Source organism: Colletotrichum scovillei (assembly GCF_011075155.1).
Source record: "Colletotrichum scovillei strain TJNH1 chromosome Unknown Contig00010, whole genome shotgun sequence".
Classification (NCBI taxonomy): Eukaryota; Fungi; Ascomycota; class Sordariomycetes; order Glomerellales; family Glomerellaceae; genus Colletotrichum; species Colletotrichum scovillei.
Genome location: NW_023336268.1, coordinates 622,020 through 642,147, shown reverse-complemented (window position 1 = coordinate 642,147; position 20,128 = coordinate 622,020). Strand labels below are relative to the sequence as shown.

General features: G+C 52.8%; 4 protein-coding genes across 4 annotated transcripts; all 4 read right to left on the bottom strand.

Moving 5' to 3' along the window:
- Positions 1-1,007: 1,007 nt before the first annotated feature.
- On the bottom strand, positions 1,008-2,006 carry HER10_EVM0007757 (uncharacterized protein; the record flags this gene model as incomplete). The annotated part of the gene is made up of 3 exons (XM_035477302.1): positions 1,008-1,390; positions 1,526-1,618; positions 1,700-2,006. The coding sequence occupies 3 exons, from the start codon at positions 2,004-2,006 to the stop codon at positions 1,008-1,010; spliced, it is 783 nt and encodes a 260-aa protein (XP_035328202.1).
- Positions 2,007-2,959: 953 nt separating this feature from the next.
- Positions 2,960-5,298, bottom strand: HER10_EVM0000589 (uncharacterized protein). The gene has a single exon (XM_035470363.1). It carries the CDS (start codon positions 4,726-4,728, stop codon positions 3,211-3,213), a length of 1,518 nt encoding a protein of 505 aa, XP_035327527.1. The 5' UTR covers positions 4,729-5,298; the 3' UTR covers positions 2,960-3,210.
- Positions 5,299-5,793: 495 nt separating this feature from the next.
- On the bottom strand, positions 5,794-6,662 carry HER10_EVM0009596 (uncharacterized protein; the record flags this gene model as incomplete). The annotated part of the gene is made up of 1 exon (XM_035479081.1): positions 5,794-6,662. The coding sequence occupies exon 1, from the start codon at positions 6,625-6,627 to the stop codon at positions 5,794-5,796; it is 834 nt and encodes a 277-aa protein (XP_035328356.1). The 5' UTR covers positions 6,628-6,662.
- A 3,296-nt stretch (positions 6,663-9,958) lies between these two features.
- HER10_EVM0000110 (uncharacterized protein) lies at positions 9,959-12,944 on the bottom strand. The gene is made up of 3 exons (XM_035469905.1): positions 11,846-12,944; positions 11,466-11,793; positions 9,959-11,415 (listed from the first exon to the last, which is right to left on the bottom strand). Exons 1-3 carry the CDS (start codon positions 12,620-12,622, stop codon positions 10,352-10,354), a joined length of 2,169 nt encoding a protein of 722 aa, XP_035327487.1. The 5' UTR covers positions 12,623-12,944; the 3' UTR covers positions 9,959-10,351.
- Between the last annotated feature and the right edge of the window lie 7,184 nt (positions 12,945-20,128).

Below are 20,128 nucleotides of genomic sequence, written 5' to 3'. Positions count from 1 at the left end.
TATGTGGCAGAGTGTCTCGACGCAGCAGGCCTGGTAGTCATCAAAACAGCCCCATATGAGAGGATGAAAAGGGGTCACACTTCGTTGATTCAAGATTCAGTGAGGCAGGCCACCCTCCTCCATCTACCGAAGTACTTGCTTCAGCCAGGAGAGTGCGGACAATGTACGCTTCCCGTAATAAGTGCTTCAAACCTGGAGTCGCGATGATTCGAGCTGTGGCTACACAGGTCAATAGAGACGCATTATCAGAAGTTGCTCTAGGGCTAAACCAGCCAACTTTTCCTTTCGGGTGTTGAGAACGGAGGAGGCAACATCCAACAACCGACAATGCCGAGTATGCAAATCTCCCTTGGTAGGGGTTTACCTGTTGCGGTGGCTTCAGTGAAATCCATACTCAAGATAGCGTAGGAACGAGCTGCCCATCTCTGCTCTGACAAATGGTCATATCAAAAGCAAAGCTCTTCCCGTCTGTTCTCCTTAGGCCAACTTTCTCCCGGGGGTCGTGTGGGTATATGATGACCCTGGTTGGGGCAGAGAGCAAGTGAACACGGCAACAGATCGCATCGAATAGTCACGCGAAACATGCCAGGGAACGGAATGGGTATTAGAATTTGTCATGATTGCAAACGGCCATTCCTATCGCGGCCCTCATGAAAATCTTCCTATAGTACAAGCAAAAATTGGCAGGGAAAACCCCCATCCCGCCAAAGCCATCCATGACCGCAATGCATGCAAAGTTCCGTTGTCGTGGTGTGTGAGAGAGTTGTCTTGATATACAATTTCCGAAGCGCAAAACGCAAAAAAAAAAAGATCTGCCCGAGGAGAAAAGGGGGGAGAAGTAGGGGTTGGTTGGTGTGTGGTACAGTCGTTCAGCTTTTTTGGGTGCGCGTGGATCCGGATTTCTTTCGATAAGCTAGCCTTGGTGGTTTCTTCCCGGCTTCGCTTTTGCATTGTCTTGTTTTGTTTCCTTTCTTGATTGTGCATATATTCGAGAAAGTTTGGTGATTTTACAGAGCGGGCTTGGCCTCGGAGCGGTCGAGAGCGATGCCGACCTGCTCAGCCGTGCTGCCCTCCTTGCCCTCGCCAGCGGCCAGGAGCGCGTCGCCGCCCATCTCGCGCATGCGGTACTCGCGCTCCATGCCCTCGATCTGCTGGTCCTCGGCCCAGCAGGTGGCCAGGGGAACACCAATCATGAGGGCGGTGGCGCAGACGACCCAGACGGTGCGGGAGCCGTAGTACCACGTGTTCTGGACGGCGCTGACGCCAAAGTCGACCTTGTTGCTGATCCAGCCGCGGGTGGTCGGGGGCACGATGTCCTTGAGGGCGTATAGGCGCTCGGCGAAGGACTCGTCGCGGGGGTTGTAGTCGCTGTCCTCAGAGATCTCGGAGTCTTTGGGTGGGTTTTTGGTCAGCTTGGAGGTTTCCTGTGACGTATGCGACACGAGGGGGGAGCTTTGCGATTAAAAGTAATCATCAAATACTCATCCACGTGCTTGATGCCTCAATGATAGCAGATGGTACATACCGGTGTCGGAGTAATCAGCGTCATCGTCGATGGGGCCGGCCTGGCCGGACTGGAAGTGCTCGTCCTCGACCTCGGTAAGTTGAACCATTGTGGCTGTAGTTCAAGAGCGGCGCTCCTTTATTTTCGGTGTTGTATCGGCTGCGCGGTGCGCGTTCGCAATGATCTCGATGAGACGGTTGCGTAGGTAGCCCGGGGGCGTGTGAAGTCGAAGACTGAAGGCGACCGGGTAATCGACGTAGAATCCGAGCTTCTGGAGCTGTTGGAGGTTCGCGAGCTGTTGATGGCCGAAACGGAATGCTCTTTTCCAACCAAAGATGGAGAGATGGCGCTGGAGCTCGCAGGCGAATTCGTTGGCGAGGAAGTGACCTTGGTCGTCGAAAAGGGAGGAGGAGAAGTCGTTGTTGGGATGGAGTCGAACTTGGTGTTGAGCTAGGGGATGTTCAGCAACAGCTGGGCCAGAGGTAGCAGTTGCTGGACCCATCATGAGAATTTTTGGTGGCTAGCGTGATTGGTCCTGGTCCGAGCGTTGGGTGCTCGGAAAAGGGTTCTGCCGAAGGATGACGTTGGTTTTGAAGGGTGACAGAGTGCACAGACTGGGCAGCTGCTGCATCATCCCTTGCCTTCCATTTCTGTCTGCCATCCTGGCTCTCGACATGTGACTTCTTCAGGAACGAATACGTGCGAACGTGAAAGGGGAGGATAATAGTAGCCGTTCGAGTAGATGAAATTGTCTTTAACCAGTCTCTTGAATCTCCGGTTATCGTAAGAAGATTGGGAAGGTGGAAGGCTCATTGATCCCCCAGAAACATTCCCAGCACTCTGACTATGAATAGTCGCGAAGTACGTTCATGCACGTTCAACCGTGTTTGAACGCTTTCTTTTATACCCATCTCAAATCAGGATTAAGGAAAAGGCATACTAGGTATGTACGGGGAATCGACCATCTAACTACAACCTTCCTGGTCGTCTGCCTGTGATGGGATGCAAGCAGGTAAGCTGATTGACGTTCTACTGCATTTCAACCCTTTCTCTTATAGGCACCTTTTTCAGGAAAGTAAAAGGTGCAAGTGCACAAAGAGAGAACAAGAGAACGGCTCGGGCTTCTTCTGACTAACATGTGCACGCATTCCTCTTGCTCTCAAGTTGAGAAATGGCCATGCAGGCGGGAAGCCAAAGAATCTTGAACAGATTGAGGACTAGAGTCGTTTCTACGTGCCTGCTTGATGCTCCGAGGGACTTGGTGATGACCTTCTAGGGAACCATGTCCGGAATTTCGAGGTATAGATAATTGGCGATTTCATGGAGAAGTTGCGAACCCTTCCCGTAATCTCCAAAGCCTCAAAGATGAGCATCTTCGCAGCTTTAGAACAAAATAGTATATCTCACTAGTTACCCATACAACACACGATTTTCGCAAAGGAAGTTGAAATGCCTTCATCATAAAATTCGTGATTCTATATACCCAAACACTAATACATGGTATATCCGTCCAGAGAAATCCCCCTTGACGCCGAAAATGCGAAAAGATATGCCATGCTAGCCCTGTAGGCCACCCGGTACATGGCGGATGCTAACGAATGCTCGAAAAGTCCCTTCAAACGCCAAAAGAAGATGCCACCGACATCGGTAGAGTGAAAAGGGGAGTTAATACCCCTCCGCGCATCTCATGAGACTACAGTAATTCTTCAGAAATGCACACTCCGCTTCTTAGCGACCTTTCGCTTCTTCTCCTCTTCCTCGGACCGGTCCCGATGGAAGAAGTTGCTGACGCTAGCAGCAGGGTTCGCGTAGGGTCCCTGAAGCAGTCCCGACATGAGGTTCGGAAGCTTCCCGCGACCGGCCTGCTGCGACTGCGGCTGTTGCTGCGGCTGAGATGACGCTCCCCCGCTCATCGTCGGCGGCGGCTGCGCAAATCGCACCTGCGGACGATACGCGCTGGTCCCGGGCGGCCCGTTGTACGGCCCTGCGCTGTTGGGTCGTGGTGGCTGTGCGGGTGCCACGTGCCATGAGCCTGACGTGCTTCCGGGCGGTGGTTGATGACGCGGTGGTAGGTTCGGGTTCGACTGACTAGGCGGGACGCCGTAGAGTCTGCGAAGTCGCTCCGTCTCGGCCTCGATCTCGGCTTCTTTGCGTCGGCGGTCGGCTTCCTCCTTGTCGAGCATCTTCTTGATGCGCTTCGCTTCCTCGGCGTCCCGTCGCTCGCGCTCGCGCGCCTGCCGCTCCTCCTGTGCTACCATAGCCTGTAGACGCTTCGTCTCATTGTCAATCTCCCACTGTTGGCGGGCATTGGGCCTGGGAGGACCATTGTTCATGGTTTGTGCGGGAGGCGAAGCGGGCTTATTGCCGATGGCGCCGGACATGGCGGCCGTGGGTGGTGCCGGCGCCATGGTCACCGGTGGTGGCTTGGAGTTCTTGCGACGACCGGTCGTGGGGGGCGGTGTCGCCGTCAGGTTGAAGACGTTTTGTCTGGGGTTCAGGAACAGGTCGCGGAGAACCTCGGCGCCAAGAAGCAGGACAATGTCCAGTCCCTTGCGATCCTCCACATCCACACGCTGCAAGTTGGGCTCGTAGATCGTTACGGCGCTCTCGTGCTTTGTGTCCTTGAACATGGCGACCGTAATATCAGGCTCTTTGCTCTTCTTGCCAGCGACACTCTTGCCGACCATGTAACACGTCATATCCTTGCTGAGTCTGCCATCTCGCTTCCAGCGGAACACGACCTTAGGGACGGTATCGCTGATGGGCGGATCGTCGGAGGAACGATCGAGCAAGCTTGCGCTCGGCGCGCGGAAACTTTGCTCGGGCATCTCAAACTCCCAGCTGTCGGACTTGCCCCAGCTACCGGATTTCATCTTGATGACGACCTGTGAGTCCGGGTTGTAGAGCTGGAGCGTGACTTGGTCGGGCAAGATGGGTTGTGGCGGGGCCGGGGTGCCATTTTGAACGCGGACCTCGGCGGCTGAGAGTGTGGGCTGGGTCCATTCCGGCTCGACAAGGACCTCGGCGTAGATGATCTGCTGGGAAGCGATGTCGGTGAGAGCAGCGGCGTACTTGTTGCGGGCGACCGGGTTGGCGGGGTCGGCACGCTTGAGAACGTAATTTGGCGCCGGGTCTGAGCCTTGGTGAGTGAAGTACAAAATGGTATTCTGAGGGTTGTCGGAGGAGGGGCGGAAGTGGAAGGTGGGTAGGTTTTCGTCGAGCATGTTGGGCGGCGTTCGACGGCTGTATTAGCGATCGACGGGCTCGCTCGAAGAAAGAAGTTGAGGTGAGTTTATTGAAGGTCCTGGTGTTGAGGTAGAGAAGTGACGTTTCCTGCGCCGCGTGAAGGTGTTTCGGAGGAGGGGGAGGGGGACACAGCGTTCATAAAAAGGGTCAGGCTGGCAAGGCAAGTGTGCTGGGCCTCAAGGGTGTGCGCGGTCAAGTGGGCTGAGTCTTGAATCCGTCCGTCACCCGTCCGCCTTGGCTCTTTTTTTATTTTGCGTGTTCTGGAACCCAAAGACAAGGGATAGGTCACTGCTCCATAATATACCCAGTCCTGGACGCAGACGTTCGAATCTATCCGCGGAATCAAAGGTATGCAGTATAGAGCCCCACTACGTAGGGAAGCAAAAGTACCGAAAGTATACTGCCATAGAAGAGAGATGAAGTGACAATAGAAGCTATCGTAAGCTTGATCAGACGAGGTACAGGAAAGTCAAAATGATTAGAAGCCAAGTATGTACAAGAACAGGGCACCCCGCTATGAGAAAAGGTTGGAGCCTGGTTTGGCAAAAGTGACCGGTTCGTGTCGTGAAGAATGGAAGCGTGGGGTGGGAAAGAAGCTGCGGTACCGTAGCGAACTTGCAGTAGGAGGGACTTGGGAGAAAGACGGAAGCCTGGCACATGCACCCACTTAGAAGTCCCATTAGCCGAGTGTACAAGCCACTTAGAGGCGTGCTGCTATGGTGTTAAGCGTAGCCAGATTACCCGCCGCTTTAAGGACAATGTATCCGCGGGGATCGGGTTGAGCATACCTAGGTAGTTAGTTAATATTAATATTTAAATATGTATTTTCTTAATAGTTTTTATTAATATTAAAACTAAAAACTATTAAATATTATTTATTATTAATAAAAAAGTGTAATTTTATATATTTAAATATTAAAAACTTATATTATATATAATTATTATCTAAAAACAAATATAAAAAAGAACTTAATATAAATAATCTGTTTAATATGTAAAGGCTTTTGATTTAAAATGAAAATAGTCAAGTATATAGTGCTGCTTTACTCAATGTGGAAACCACGTTGCATGATGACTTCACGCATTTTCTCGCGGCCATCGAGATTGCCGGATTCAAAGTATCGTGAAGTGAATTCGGTCCACGTTCTCCGTCCTGACTTGCCCTCTGACTCATAAAAAGTACCCAAAGCCTTATTGTACGACTCCAAACGCTCCTGCTCATCCTCGTCATTCCAAACCTCGTGGTGCAAGACGGCATCCAGCCCGAGGCGAGGCTTGATAGAGGCGTGCTCAGTAGGATCGGGATGGCCAATGGCCATGCCAAATAACGCAACCGTGCGATGCGGAAGCCTGAGAAGATTGCAGATTTCGGCACAGTTATTTCTCACAGCGCCAACGTAGCAGATTCCTAAATTGAGAGATTCCGCCGCGATGCTGACATTTTGCGCCACGAGGGCGCAGTCGATTGTCGGCATGATAAACATGTCCAGCTTCTCTAACCCGGCGTCCTTCGTCCCTGCTTTTTCGCAGACTTTGCTGATACGATGCAAATCGGCGACGAAGACCAAGAACAGAGGTGCTTGGCGGATGAAGTCTTGATCGCCGGCCAGCGTAGCCAACTTGCTCTTGCGCTCCGAGTCTTGAATGGCCACCACGCCCCAGGTTTGGAGGAGGGATGATGTAGAAGCGCTGGAGCCAACAGCGATTAGACTCTCGAGCGTACCCGGAGCGAGAGGGGTCGGGAGGAATTTGCGATGTGATTTGCGACGTAGGATAAGCTCGATTGTCGTGTTCAAGGGCCCGTCAAGCCCGGCAGATTTGCCATCTTGGTACCGGGCTTCAAGCAGCGAGGAGAACTCAGTTTGGGCCGAAGACATTGTTTCGTCCGGAATGCAGTCAGAGTTGTCTTCCTTGGTCAGACGAAGTCAACCAAAGAGCATGTTCGGTCGTGGCATGGATATGGCAACGGTCTTTTATAGCAATGCTACCGGGCCCGACACGAAAGCCATTTAGGTAGATTTCCTGATAATTGAAAGCTGCTGACAAATTTTGCTTAGGACCGAATGCATTGTTGTAGTCTATTCAACCATCAGCTGTGGTATAGCCAATGAACGGTAATTGCGAAGTGTGGGTATAAGTCGATGATACTCAGGCCAGCCGAACCCACTCTAGCAACCGCTCCTCACGCTCCCCCATGTGTCGCAGGATTTTATCTACAGAGTGCTCCAAGACACTGGAAGTCAGACTCATAGCTTGGACAACTATCCTGATTTCGTTCCTCGCGTAGCGACTAGGAACTGGTCGCCACAAGGACCATTGCCTCCTCCTCCTCAGACCTGCGTCTGTATGAAGCGTCCGATATCATTGTTGAATGTATCTGCTGTTGGCGGCCAAGCTTGAAGAGCAAAAGCCGTAAGAGCTTGTTTCATGACGGGCCTCGCCCTTAGCTTATGCGAATTCTTGATCAGGCTAGCGTTGGCATCTATAGCACGCGCCTTGATATCCACTGCTGGTCATGCTAAAGAAGGCACTAGAGACGTAGACATCTGTCGAAGATCGTATGACAATATACAAGAAGAGAAGCCCAGAGAGGCTGGATTGGTAATGGGGAGGCAATTGATGGATCTGAGCACGTGATGGATAACGAAGTTAACGAAATTTCGGATGGAGATGCTCGTGCAATGTGGAGTTACAAATTCTCCACTACTTCTATGAGCGAAGATCCTAGAGTATCTCGTGCGAACTGAATTCACAGAAACGAGGACCCGTGTTCTACTCTTCTGATAGGCGAATGACTTACGTCAAAGTTGCCGAAAAACAGTAGACAGGGAAACTGCGGTAAAGTCGGTGGAGTTCTAAATCTTGAACGTGGTGACAGATCCGCGAACCTACCTCAGTCTTGTTCTAGCAAGATTGGAAACCTACCTGTAAACCAGGTTATCCGACTCCATTTTCCCTTAGGGTTGGCATCCTTGCCGGCCATACTGCAGTATCCGGGCACCCTTTAGCAAGAGTCTTACCAGTTTAAATCGACCTTTTTCACTTTCTTGCGCCGGGGTATGCTCGACTGAACATCTTGCAAAGAATGATATGTTATTCGCAACCTGGGAAACAGCATAGCGGATACGAAGTAGTCGTCGACCAATGCCTAGATAATAGTCGGGTAGGAGCTGGATATCCTTAGCCACTGCGAGTGGCGTCAGTCGAGAGAGAGCGGCGTGAAGATTCTCAGGCCAGTTGAACCAAAGCGTAGATAAGTTCCAAGTTGCCTAAAAGGATTAGAACACGGCAAGAGATCGTAGGGACGTGTATCCCCCACGTACGTATTTCATGCTGCACTAACGAGTAAGGGTCTAGCGACAAGGCCGCTAGGTAATAACGCACAGTCGTTTTAGTATGATACCTTAAGTATAGTACTCAAAGCTTATAAAACAATAACCTTAATAAAAAATCTTTTAAAATATATAAATTATTTATAGAATTAACTTAATCTTATTTATTAATTATATATATATTTTTTCAAAAAATTTAAGTCGTTTTTGTATATTTTATTTTTAAATTAATATTTTTTTGATTTTTTTTTAAAAAAATAAAGTAAGAAAATAAAAATTAAATTATATTTATTAAAAATATTAAAGAAATTTTTTAATAAATATTTATATTTATATTTTTATTATTTTTATTATTTTTATTTATTTTACTTATTTATTTTACTTAACTTACTTTAAGTATGATTTAAGGAAGTATAAAAGAGCTATAGAAAGATAAGTAGCTAGAAGAATTAGACTTGCATAGACGATCTAGCATGGCGCATTGCATAGTGGCAGGTGTAGGTCAAAGCAGCGGGGAAAAGATGTACTTCATGCTCCCTCCGCAGTACCTTACCTCAACAGCTGCCCCGCCAGCCCCTCGGATTGGACACAAGCCACGGGCTCAGTCCCCACATCAATCCCGCTCCGCCACACCACACTATTTCCCGGTCTCTAAACGCTCGAGGACGTTGACCAGAAAGGGTGAAAAGTCAGCCCGCCGATTCGTCAGCTCGCCAGGACGGGTACGTAGCGTGGCGGCTGTGCAAGCGGCTTTCCATTCCCACGTTCGTTCAAAGGCTTCAAGCCGCATCCGAGGCCCGCAACGGTTTTCTTTTGCCATTTGGAAACCGTGCCGTTTCCCTTCCGAAACGCGCGGCCCAATGGTGGGAACCTGTCCAAATGGTTCTCTCTTTGAGATTCTTATTTTGGCAACTTTTTGCAGTGCAAACCTCACATAACCAAGGTACTACTTGGTGATTCGCCTGTTCGCTTATTTGATCGACGGGCTTTATTCTTGCCCCAATGCTCCTCAACTAAAGCAACGCCGGATCTCGCTTACACGAAAAAACAGTATACTAAAGTCGAGCTGCGCTCCAAATTGCTTCGTCAGCTTTGCTTCCTCCTCGGGACTTGCTGTCAACTCCAGGGTGTAAGTCTCGTGAAGTATGCCTTGGCGTCCCACAGATTGCGGTTTTTGCCATGTTACTAGGTTCTTGTTAAATACACGGAGATTGATTCCTTCTCAAAATCGAGGCACCTGTGAATCAAGAAAAATGTCTGGGAGGCCTGCGTACCTGCACATGATGAAGAACGCAGCCACACACGATGGCGAAAAGGCTTCATCATCACCATGCCGGCCACCTCTTGGCTTTTTTTCTTCCCCAGTCACTCACGCATTCACTGTAACGCTGTGGGAAACCCCAAAAGCCAATAGAGAGAGATCTCTTCCCCCTCGACTTACCAAGTACGCGACCGTGTTATACGCAGGGGTATATCAAAATCGCACACTAATCCTCCACCAAAAGGCTTGCGGCTAACTTTGGCGAACGCGTTCACCCGCTTATGCAACGGGGACGAGGTGCCTGACGATCTCAAGGTCTCGCGAAAAGAATGTCTCCGCCAGATCCACACCCTTTCCCAGAGAATCGACCTCTTGACGTCCTCACTTTTATGGGTGCTCCTCACGAATGAATCAATCAATCAATCAGATCAGATCAACAATATCGTCAAGTCGTGTGCATTGGTTTACGTTTGGATTACATCCCACCTCCCACTACCCACCTCTCAACCACTAACATACACCATCATCACCGACCCAAATGTCTTGGCACCCGAGCCTCAACACTCCCCCACCACCACCCACACCTCTCCATCAAAAACTTATCTGTACAAGGGGGGGAAAGAAAGAACACGCGCTATGTGAATGATGTCTAACTCCGCAGAGCCACCCAAGCGCCAGGCTTGAAGAAGGAAGCATTTGCAGAAGTCGTATGGGTACATATTGTTCGGTTTTGTTTGAGTGTGTGTGTGAAAAAGTATTGTTTGTACAAAGCGATCGCCTCTCGGCTCCCATCTCTTTCTCGCGCTCTCTCTCTCTTTGTGTCAAAGCGTGTGTATGTGATATGACCTTTGGTATTACAACCCGCTCCCAGCCTCCCACTGCCCTTCCTCCCCTCTTCCCTTCCACCTCATTGGAATCCTGTTAATCCGCGCCATGCTTGGGTATGAAAACAAAGAAAAGTTGCCTCTTGTGTGTGTTGTGTCCGGGTCACGTCTGTTGGACGAGCTACTACGCGTTCGGCCCCAAATCCGGCCGCCGGGGTACCTCCCCGTCCGGCATCATCATGGTAAATTGGGGTTCAGGCGGCATGCCGTTTTGGCCTGTCCCGGCCGGTAAACCCGGCACGGGCGGGATGTCTTCGTCCGTCTCTGGCCTGGCTTGTGCTCTCTTGACGCGGCCGGTCTGCTGGTTGACCCAGCTGTCGACCGTCCTGAACCTCGCTGGAAGGTCCTCGCTAGCCTCTGTGTATACTGTTTCACGGTTCGTCTTGCTCATCCATGAGAAGCGACCGACGCCGTTCTGACTGGCTCTCAGTGACTGTGACACTGGGGGAGGCGGCTGGAGCACCATGCCAGGCATTCCGGGTACAATGATGTCACCATCGCCGAAGCCAGAAGAGATGGACGAAAGCTCGCTGGCCCGGTTGACTTGACGCCTAGCCGGGTCATAGGCGTCCGAGGGCTGGCGGGCGAGCTCAGACTGGTTAAAGTAGGCACCGGCGCCCACGCCTGACCTTAGGGTCAGGTTGGGGTCTGTTGGGCTGCCGTACTGTCCGATAATGTGAGTAAGGGACCCACTGGGCGCGTGGCTGATGTAAGTCCCGGTTTGGCTGTCATACGTGCCGACTTGGCTCGTGTAAGCGCTCTGTTGATTGCTGAACGGGTTTTGTTGACTGTTGTATGTGCCTTGCCCACTGACATTGTTCATCCTCATGGGGATGGTGCCTGTAGGACTCTGGTGAATGGGGCTGCCGCGATTATCAGCTGGCGACATTGTGTAGTTGGCAGGGTATGTGCCGTTGGTAACGTAGGGGGCGGGTTTGCCGTCGGGGCCATAGAACCCCGTGTCCAGGCGTAGTGTCCCTCGCTGTCCCTTCTCGTACTGAGGTGGTTCGCTTCGTCGTCCGTCGAGGTTTTCCCATCCACTAGATCCCTTGAAGAAGGGGATCTTTGAGCCAATGCCACCTGGCCTGTCACCTTGGTAACCAGACTCCCTTTCCCTTCTCATGCGTCCCGCCCTCTTCATTGTCCTCCACACAATCCACACCAGGAATGACGCAAAGATGAATGATCCTGCACAATGTCAGTTACTGTGAAGGTCTACTTCAGTTTCTGATGCTTACCTATTGAGCCAACAGCAATGAGGGCATGCTCTGTCTCGGGGTTCATTCTTGGCGGTCTGCCATCATCCTTGCTGGAACCACCACTGGCCAAGCCTGGCAACGCTGAAATGGTCTCGGCTGGGAGTACTGCTGAGGCGAGAGTGGCTGTGATGGTAGGCGTTGAGTGCTTCTCTCCATCGATGCCTTTCCTCGGGGCTGAGGGATCAACCGATGGCAAAGGGGGCAGGGCAAGAGGCCCGCTGGGAGCGATGACTGCAGGCGGGACTGTAGGAGTGGGAGTAATTACTGGAGGAGGCGGTGGTGACGGAGTGAACTTGGGCTTCTTGGGCTGTTCCACATCAGTCACGTTCAACGATGCTTCCTTGACTCATATGACTTACCGAATCCGGTTGCTTCATGGTTGAGATGAGGGTGACAGTTCGCGGAGCCGCCGTGACAGTCATGGTAGCTGGCGGCGCTGCTGGGGGTTCGGGTTCAGGCGGAGGTGGTGGTGGTGGGTCAGGCTCAGCCGGAGCTAGAACTGGTGCTGGTGCGGGCTCTTCAGGTGGTGGAGGCGGCGGGGTGGGAGGACGCTCCGGTGCCTCGACAGGAATCTCGGGGTGAGCGATGAAAGTCTCTTGAGGTTGTGCGTAAGTCTCTTGGGGTTGTTCGACATAAACTGGAACCTGTACAGCTGGGGGTTTCGATGTAGCAGCGGGTGTCGTTCTCACGGGAGTCGGTTGCACAGCCGGTGCGGCAACGACCGCCGGAGGAGGACGAATCGATGCGGGCGGCGGACGGAGAGTTGCCAAAGGCAACTTTCCTGATGCCACATTGTTGGAAGGCCTCACAGCTTTCGGGGTGTCCGGGCTTGAAGGGGGTTGCTGTTGTTGTTGGGGAGGAGGGTTCTTGAGTTGGTTTTTCCGCGCCTTATCGTCGCTGTCGCTGTCTGAGCGGCGGTCTACTGCCGAATCCGCATACCTGCGTCCAGCATCGATGGCCCGTTTCCATACGCCTCCTGCGGCGTTTCTCACTTGGTTGGCGTACTCATCGTCAGACTCGGCATCGCGGTCCCAAAGCAAAGGCGGTACGGCGATGTTGGCGGGTGGTGCTCGTCTCTTGGAGGGCCTCTGGGCCCGTGGCACTGCGTGAGGAGCCATTCCCTTCTCTCCTGTCATCCTATCCTATCCTATCCGTTCCGGACCGATGATAGTCGCCAAGGTTTTCCTCTTGTCAATCACTTCCGACCATGGCCCTTGGTTGATGCTGTTCGAGGTCGAGTTGTAACCGGTTGGATCGGGGTGGGAAGAATAATCGATCGATTTGCGAAGAGCGGATGAGAGAAGGCAGAAGAATACAAACACACGAATGAATAGACGTCAGTGCCAGCAAAGGGGTCTAAAGAAAAGAATTGAAATGAAAAATAAGGCCGGCCTTGGTATGGAAGAATGGAAAAAAGTGGTGAACACCAAACAGCTGGCGGAGATGTCAGGCACTAGAGGGAGAAGAGGGAGAAGGGAGGGAAGAAGAGAAGCCAGCCGAGCGAGAGGCGACAGTATGTATCAGATTGGGTCGATCATCTATCCATCATTCGCGGGGAGACCCATGCTGCATGACAGATGCCCCCCCCGAGATGCTTCAGGGATAGATCCAGACACCCACGACACCCCATGCGGGCACCAGCACTGACTAGGACTGGCGCAGGAACTGGCACGCGAAAGCCGATGGGTGCGGCGCACTAGTGGGTGGTCCGTGGATCGAGCTGTCGTCGAGCATGTCAGCGGTCAGTCGCGCGGGTTTGACTTTTTTGTCATGGCAGTGCCACAGGGACAGACAAGACGACTTCAGACTCTTGTTGTACTAGCACTACTGGGTGGTAGTAGAACGTCAGGCCGGCAGAATTGGTCATGGCCGCATGTACTGTTGCGTACGTTGGCTGCGTATACTGGCGATGCCATCTTCTTCGTCCCTTTCTCTGAATATCCGAACGTCAAGCACAGGCGTTCTGCTTGGACTGACGTGCAGGGCCGAACACGATTGCGTCGCATCAGCAGCATCAGCGGCATCAGCAACAGGTTCCAGCCACCGCCGACTTTCCGAGTACAGACCACCTTGGACAAGTACCCGTATAGAGCAGAAGATTCGCATCGAGAGTCTGTCCAAAGACAGGTGCGGCAACCCGGCGAGGGCGGACGAGGTCGAGGAAGGTCCACCCCTCTACTACTCGTAGGCTCCCAGCGTACGGCTACGCAGAACGAAGCATGGTCTGGTCTTTTCTTCCCGTATCCAGTCCCCTGGCGTCTGGTCCGTACAAATGCCCCGTACTGTACACCAGACTCAGACACAGACCCGGTGGCCAGTCCAGTATCCATTCGTGTGCCTCCATATGTATACCTAGACAACAGGGACCCTGGCCGGCACAGGCACGCAAGGCATGGATGGTGGAAGATGTCTGGAATGGACTATTCGCCCATCGAGTCGATCCAGTGGGCAGAGAGAGCAGACGAGATGCGCCGAAGCTTGTTAGGTGTCAATCATTACCAGAGCAGGCCATTGATGCTCCGGCGGTAGGAGAAGTTGGGTCGGAGGGGGTTGAAGCCTGAAGGAGAACACGGACGCTCTTCCAGGGGACGGTAGGAGAAGTCTAGAGACGAGACTTAAGATGGGGGGAGAGGGACCAGCTTCTTCATCGGTACGTCTCGTCGTCTCTGCTTCATCCTCAAGAGCGGTGGGTAATAAACTGGCCGTCGGCGAACGAGAGTCGAGAGAAGTTGGTCAAGGTGTGGGCATCAAGGGGAGAGAAGAACAGGGATGACACACCCCTACAGTAGTGTCTGCAGCATGACCGTGGTGAAGATCGTAGCCGGGGTCTAGCGAACGGCATCCAAGTTGGTAATGTACGTAGTGTGTACGATACGGAGCCATGTACTGTGAGCCTGTGAGGTGCGTGTGAGGTGTTGTAGACGTGAGACAGCTGTAGAAAGGTCGACCAGTCCGCTGTCGAAGCTGCAGTTTCGAAGAGCCGAATTGGGATGGTACTGGAATGTCGAGTCGCTACCATCCCACGGCGAGACACATGCGGGGGATCTGTTAGCGCGAGACGTATCCTCCGGTCGGGACCCGGCATTTGAGGGGTCTATTGGGACCTTTGGGGGGGTTCCTTGGGGGGGCAATTGGGGGAGGACTGCGCGCTGAAGGTCTGCGAGTTCTACAAAAATCTGCGACGACACTTGCAGGGGACCATGCGTCTCAGCGTGGGAAAGAGCGGGTTTCAGGACAAGGGAGGGCCCGGTGCGGACCGGGAAAGCCTTCAGGGAGTCTTTCTCCCGAGTTTCCCCTCCCCTTCCCCTTCCAGGCCCTCCCCCTTCTCTAGTGTAGACTCTTCCCCTTCCCTTCTTCCCCGTTTTTGATCCAAGGCTGGGCAAGACTACCTACCTTGGGTATGAGCTAGTCGAACCTTTCAGGCCTAGCCTCTCTCACCGGGTCACTCAATCAAGATGGTGGCTGGCACTGGCTCGCGGGAGAGTGCCCGACGCACTGATGTGTAACATCCAAACGGCGCTGAAGCGGGATGGATCATTTTTCATTCAATGACGGATGCCAGAATTTGCTTAGCCCACCGCGCCGGCCGACGAATGACAGCCTCTAGAGCGGGAAATCCGAACAAAAGCCAACGGGCGACGGGCTTTGATTCTTCGAGCCCGGATTCCTCGCACTGCGCTGGTTGATCTATACGCTGCTGTTTTGGCGTCCTCCGGGCTCCGAGTCTACTGCTCAGAAGTACGACCATGCAATCTTGTATCCACATTCCACACACCAACGTCCCAGGAGAGCCCACTTACACTCAAGCTGACCAGGGCTCTCGGGGAGGATTACTGGTGAGCCTGGCCGGCGAGAAGGCAGAGACGGAGACAGAGGCAGAGACAGAGGCAGAACGGAGTACGGACAAACACCACCTTGTTGCTGTCGTTCCATCATCATCATCAACACCCGTTCCTGGCCCAGGAAAGGAGTTCAGGAGCTCGAAACTGAAAGTCTGGAATGGCCGTCGTTGCCGAATTTGCCGCCTTGCCGAAAGCTGGGTTCGACAGTTTGCATCATCGTCAAGAAGTCACGTTTGAAAAGACTTTGCCTAATTCCCTCAGCCCCTTCTTGAGCCTATTCCCCTCCACTCCTCTTTCAGAGAAGAGTGACGGAAGTCTACTGACCAAGAACCCTGTCCTCTGGAAAACCCTGAGACTCGGCCGTTGAACCGCGCGATCATCATCCGGAAGTGGCGTTCACCTCGCACAAGCTTCGCCCAGGATCATCGATGAGGCTCTACCTACCTACTTCGTGCCGGTGGTTCATGCTTTGCCTACGCAACCTGGCTGCATGGAAGAAAGGGACTGCCACAATATTGGAAAATGCCCCCAATAGTTGACTCTACTACTGCTATATCAGCTTGGGCCCCCTCCTCTCCCCTTGTCGTTCCCTCACCTGCCAGATCTGGCTAACGGAAACGCATTTCTCTGGGCAAAACGCCCAGCGAACTAGTCTCGGCTTCTTCACCAATGAAAATCTGTAAGGGGGTGGAATAAACGAAAAAGCTATTGAACAAAAGCCAACTCTTTTCCAGAAAACCAAAAGAGCCTCATAAAACTATCCTACTGATAATTTGACAACCCCGCCTTCAATATGTTGCTTTCAACATTCCTCCTCTCCTCTCCCCCGCGAGGCTGATTGTCTACGAGTCAATAAACTACCTGCGTTAGGTTGGTTGCTCGCTCGCCTCGTTCCGTATCGTTCGTGCTGCCCCCTGGGCAACAAGAGTAAGGTGATCAACTAGCGTGCAACTCTGTTAGTTGACTCGCCGCTCTTTTTCTGCCCCAATTCAATATTATTCCCCCCTCCCCAAGCCGGGCACTTTGCTATTGGCCCCGGAGCCATGCTATAGCCTCATCTCACGGCCGCACGGCCGAACCCTCGAAACCTGAACTTCCCTTCCCCCTCGTCACACACACACACACACACACACACACCTACACACCATCACACACACCTCTTTACATCCCGTCGTGCTGCGCCCTTTTTTGCCGTGACGAGCCGGTTCCCACCCCGTCTCCAGGACCCCTCGTTGCCCCGTGTTTGGCTGCTTTTTTCGCCCCAAAAGTCTTTTCATCTCAACCTTCTTGCCTCTGTCTTTCTCTCTCTTTCGTTACTTTGTACCTTGCCAACTCGCCCAAAATCTGCAACAACCTTCGCAAGACTTGTCACAGAAAAATCCAACAGGGCAATTAAGCTCCCATCTTGGCATCTGGAAACTCGTCGACCGGGGGGGAGCGGATCTGAGCCAAAAAACCACACCTCCTCCGTCTGCCTTTTACCTTGCTAAGCCTGCTGATTGGATCTTTACGAGGAGGGAGGAAGGGTAACGAAAAGAAGCTTGATTGTACAGGTTTCTTGGCCTTCATTAGCCGCTGGTCGTTTTCAAAGATGAAGGTTCCGCTCAACGCGAGCTTCTCGGCTTGCATCGAAAGAGGCTTCTTTTCTCCTCATCTCTAAACTCTCAAACTTCTTGTATGCTAGCTCCCGTGACTCTACCACGAAGAGGTCGTACGATGTCCCTGAGGTGCTTGAGCCTCATCATTCGTATACCTGACGTTCGTATACCTGAAAAAGATGGCACACTCGCCAGAAAGGCCTACGCCGCATGCATACGAGAAGCCCAAGGCGGAGGCTTGGCAGAGATCTAATCATATTATCTAACAACCGTGCTCTGCCTCACAAGTCCAAAGCTGCGGGAAACCTTCTTCAACCAAGGCTACCAAGGCTCTCAAGGCCTTCCCTCATAATAAATTGAAATTAATATACTCGGACTCTTTGCCCAGAGAAATCTGTTGAAGAATCCAAACAGATTTCGTTCCTGAGCGATGAGAAGGCATGCCATGGTGACTGGGATCAACGTTCGCTTGACAAATCCTCCGCGGCTTGGCTACCATGATGTCTCGCCTGCCAAGCTTCACGATCTTCTTACCAAGACCTCGGGTGTGCTGCCGCCGCGCCTTACGATGTACGATGGATGCATGGATGGCACCCGCCCGAGGCTCTCAGCTTGGCTTCCTTCCTCTCTCTCCCCTCTCCACCCTCTGTCTCTTACCACACTGGCGCACTGCAAGATTGGCGAGAGAAGTGTGGCATGTATGTTGCGAGGCTACGTACTGCTCAACCTGCCGGCCGTTTCGACCCTATCCGCTTGGGGATGGATGATGATGATGGGGCCCATTGACCTTTCAACTTGACGAGCTAGCTTCGCTGCACCATCGACGGACGAAAGTGGACTGCTCGGTATGAGTCGAGAGTCCTCAGTCGGCTCAGTCGAGACCTTTCGATGGTGCGAGTTTCTTGTGGTCCATCCTCAATGGGCGCCCTCTTTTTTCCCACATCTGCCGGCATAACGCAGCGGGTTCAGCTCGCCGCCGCCGCACTGGGTCCATGTCATGCGCTTAAGCGCCTGTCAGATGGGATTCATGGAAGCAAGCTGAGGTGTGAGGGAGCTTTCGCGTCATGACGCTGTCCGACGGATATTGTTCGTGGTCAAACGATGAGGGGGCCCGCGGTTTGCGTAAGCTCGCGAGGATAAGACGGCACGCAAGCGAACACTCGTGGTGTGAGGAATTGCATGATGTTGGAAACCGTGGGGTTTTGGCAGCCGCACCACGACTGCATCCACAGCCTTGCCGCCCGTATCAAAATCCGATCACGGTTTTTCTGTCAAACCAGGCGGTTGCTGGTGCAATGGTGGTGCTGCGTCTGCGAGGCCTCTGGACTCGAGTTCCTCTCAGTCTCGGCTCTCTGGAGGTTTTGGCCCACATTCTCCTGTGTGAGCTTGTAAGTCAGACACGAACCCTGTTTCATCTTGGCCGTCGGCTTCAGTATCCACCACAAGGCACAGTGACCACCCCCATCCCATTCCCATCCCATCGGCGGCTCCTCTTTTTTTTTTCCCTCTCTCTTCACCTGCTGTTGGCGGGTTGGGTTTGCGGCGTTTCAGCATCTCGGGCCCGGGCATCGAGAAAGAGAGAGAGAAGATGTGCTGTGCCGAAATGGACACCCCGTTTCGTTTCCGCGCGCGCGCAATCACAAAACTGCCGACACACTAGCTTCCTACCCGCTCGATCCTATTTCCTCCCCGTCCCCTCCCCTTCCCCCAAGGCTGCGGTTCGTACAGAGAGTGCTTGGCTCAGAGGCAGCAAAGGAAACTTTTCCTAATCTGCACATGTTGCCGATGAGCCGCTTGGGGACCCTTCTTCTCCTCGGCCATCAGTTTCGAGCATGTGCTGAGATTATAATCCCATCTCTGGATGATAGCTGTGGAGACGACACTAGCTGTGTAGTATGAGGGAACTTTCAGTCTCACAACGTGCTTTGAAGAACAACGCACGAGTGCGTCTTGGGCCATGTGCGGTCTGGAGGTGCCAGATTGGAAGGTCAGAAGAGCAGATGAGCGACAGGACGGAGTGAAGCGAGTGATTGACAGGAGCCGAGGCCATGGTAACTAGAGGGCCGTAATTGGCCGAGGCGATGGTGGCAGCCAACTTGTTAGCAGCCACCACATGTTTTGATGTAGAAAGGTTGATGGCGGAAATTCCCGGCAGCCTTCACGGGATGATGAGGAAGAAAGGAAAACATCGGAGAGCATACGCCCACGTGAAGACGTTCGGGGCTTGATGCTTTTAAGGAAGGAAACTGGATGGGCTTCGTCGCGTGCCTTCCTGCCAGTCCCGTCCCGTTCTCCAGAATTCCTAAGTCCGACGTTTTCGGCGATGGCCTCGGAGAGAAGGAGAATAGTGGAGACACCGGGCCGCATGGGCACCTTGATGGTTCCGGGAGACGGTGGGCGTTGACCTCGAGACGAGGGCCCGAACCGCCGGACTGGGGGCAAAGAGGGAAGAATTGGCCGGGACGTTCGGCCGGATGGAGTGCAGATTCGGGGCTCGGGAAGTGGTCGGGTATGGGGAAGAAATTCGGGCAGAACGACTCCATGCCACATGGCAACGCTAAGAATCAGACCCATGAACTCCTCAAGTCCGAGATAAGACGTGCTCTAGCTCGGGGCCCTTCGGAGAAACGGCATTTGGAGCTTGCGGGTACTAGTGTAGTGGTCATTTTTTTTTTTCGGGGGTGATGACATGGACGTTTGACTACCTGGGATCGAGGTATGCCGAGGGATTGAGGTAAGTTTCCGGAGCATGAAAGCTCACTCACGAGCTTTGGAGTTTCTCGGGGGAAAGGATGGTATGCCATCGAAAAGCATGTGCGCGAGAGGCTTCACAATAAGGTACTACCGCTATAAACAATTTGGAGATTTAGATGAGATCTGGCGCAGCGGAGCCTGGAGGTGGCTGGAGGCTGGTAAGGGTGGACGGGGAAGTGGAGTTTGGGGGGTCAAGCCCAGTTGGATTTTGCGAGATATTAGTGAGGGATGTGTGTAAGATAAAGGCATGATTGGGTGCGATGCTGGACAGCGGGTAAAAAAGTCACGAAAAAAAGAGCGCGCGATGGAGACACTTCCTGAGTCATCCTGGTCTGGGTTGCTATCGCGACATCAGCCAGGCGCAGTTGGTAAAGGTGCGACGGACCGAAAGTGCCCAGGTGCGGAAGGAGAATTCAATGACAAAACGCCGGGATTCGGCCGGGGCGTG

Excerpts from the sequence above, each read along its gene's own strand:
- HER10_EVM0000110 (XM_035469905.1), bottom strand. The coding sequence starts at position 12,622 with ATGACAGGAGAGAAGGGAATGGCTCCTCACGCAGTGCCACGGGCCCAG. Across the intron at positions 11,794-11,845 it reads CCATGAAGCAACCGGATTCG|CCCAAGAAGCCCAAGTTCAC; the intron begins GTAAGTCATATG and ends GATGTGGAACAG. Across the intron at positions 11,416-11,465 it reads CATTGCTGTTGGCTCAATAG|GATCATTCATCTTTGCGTCA; the intron begins GTAAGCATCAGA and ends GACATTGTGCAG.
- HER10_EVM0000589 (XM_035470363.1), bottom strand. The coding sequence starts at position 4,728 with ATGCTCGACGAAAACCTACCCACCTTCCACTTCCGCCCCTCCTCCGAC.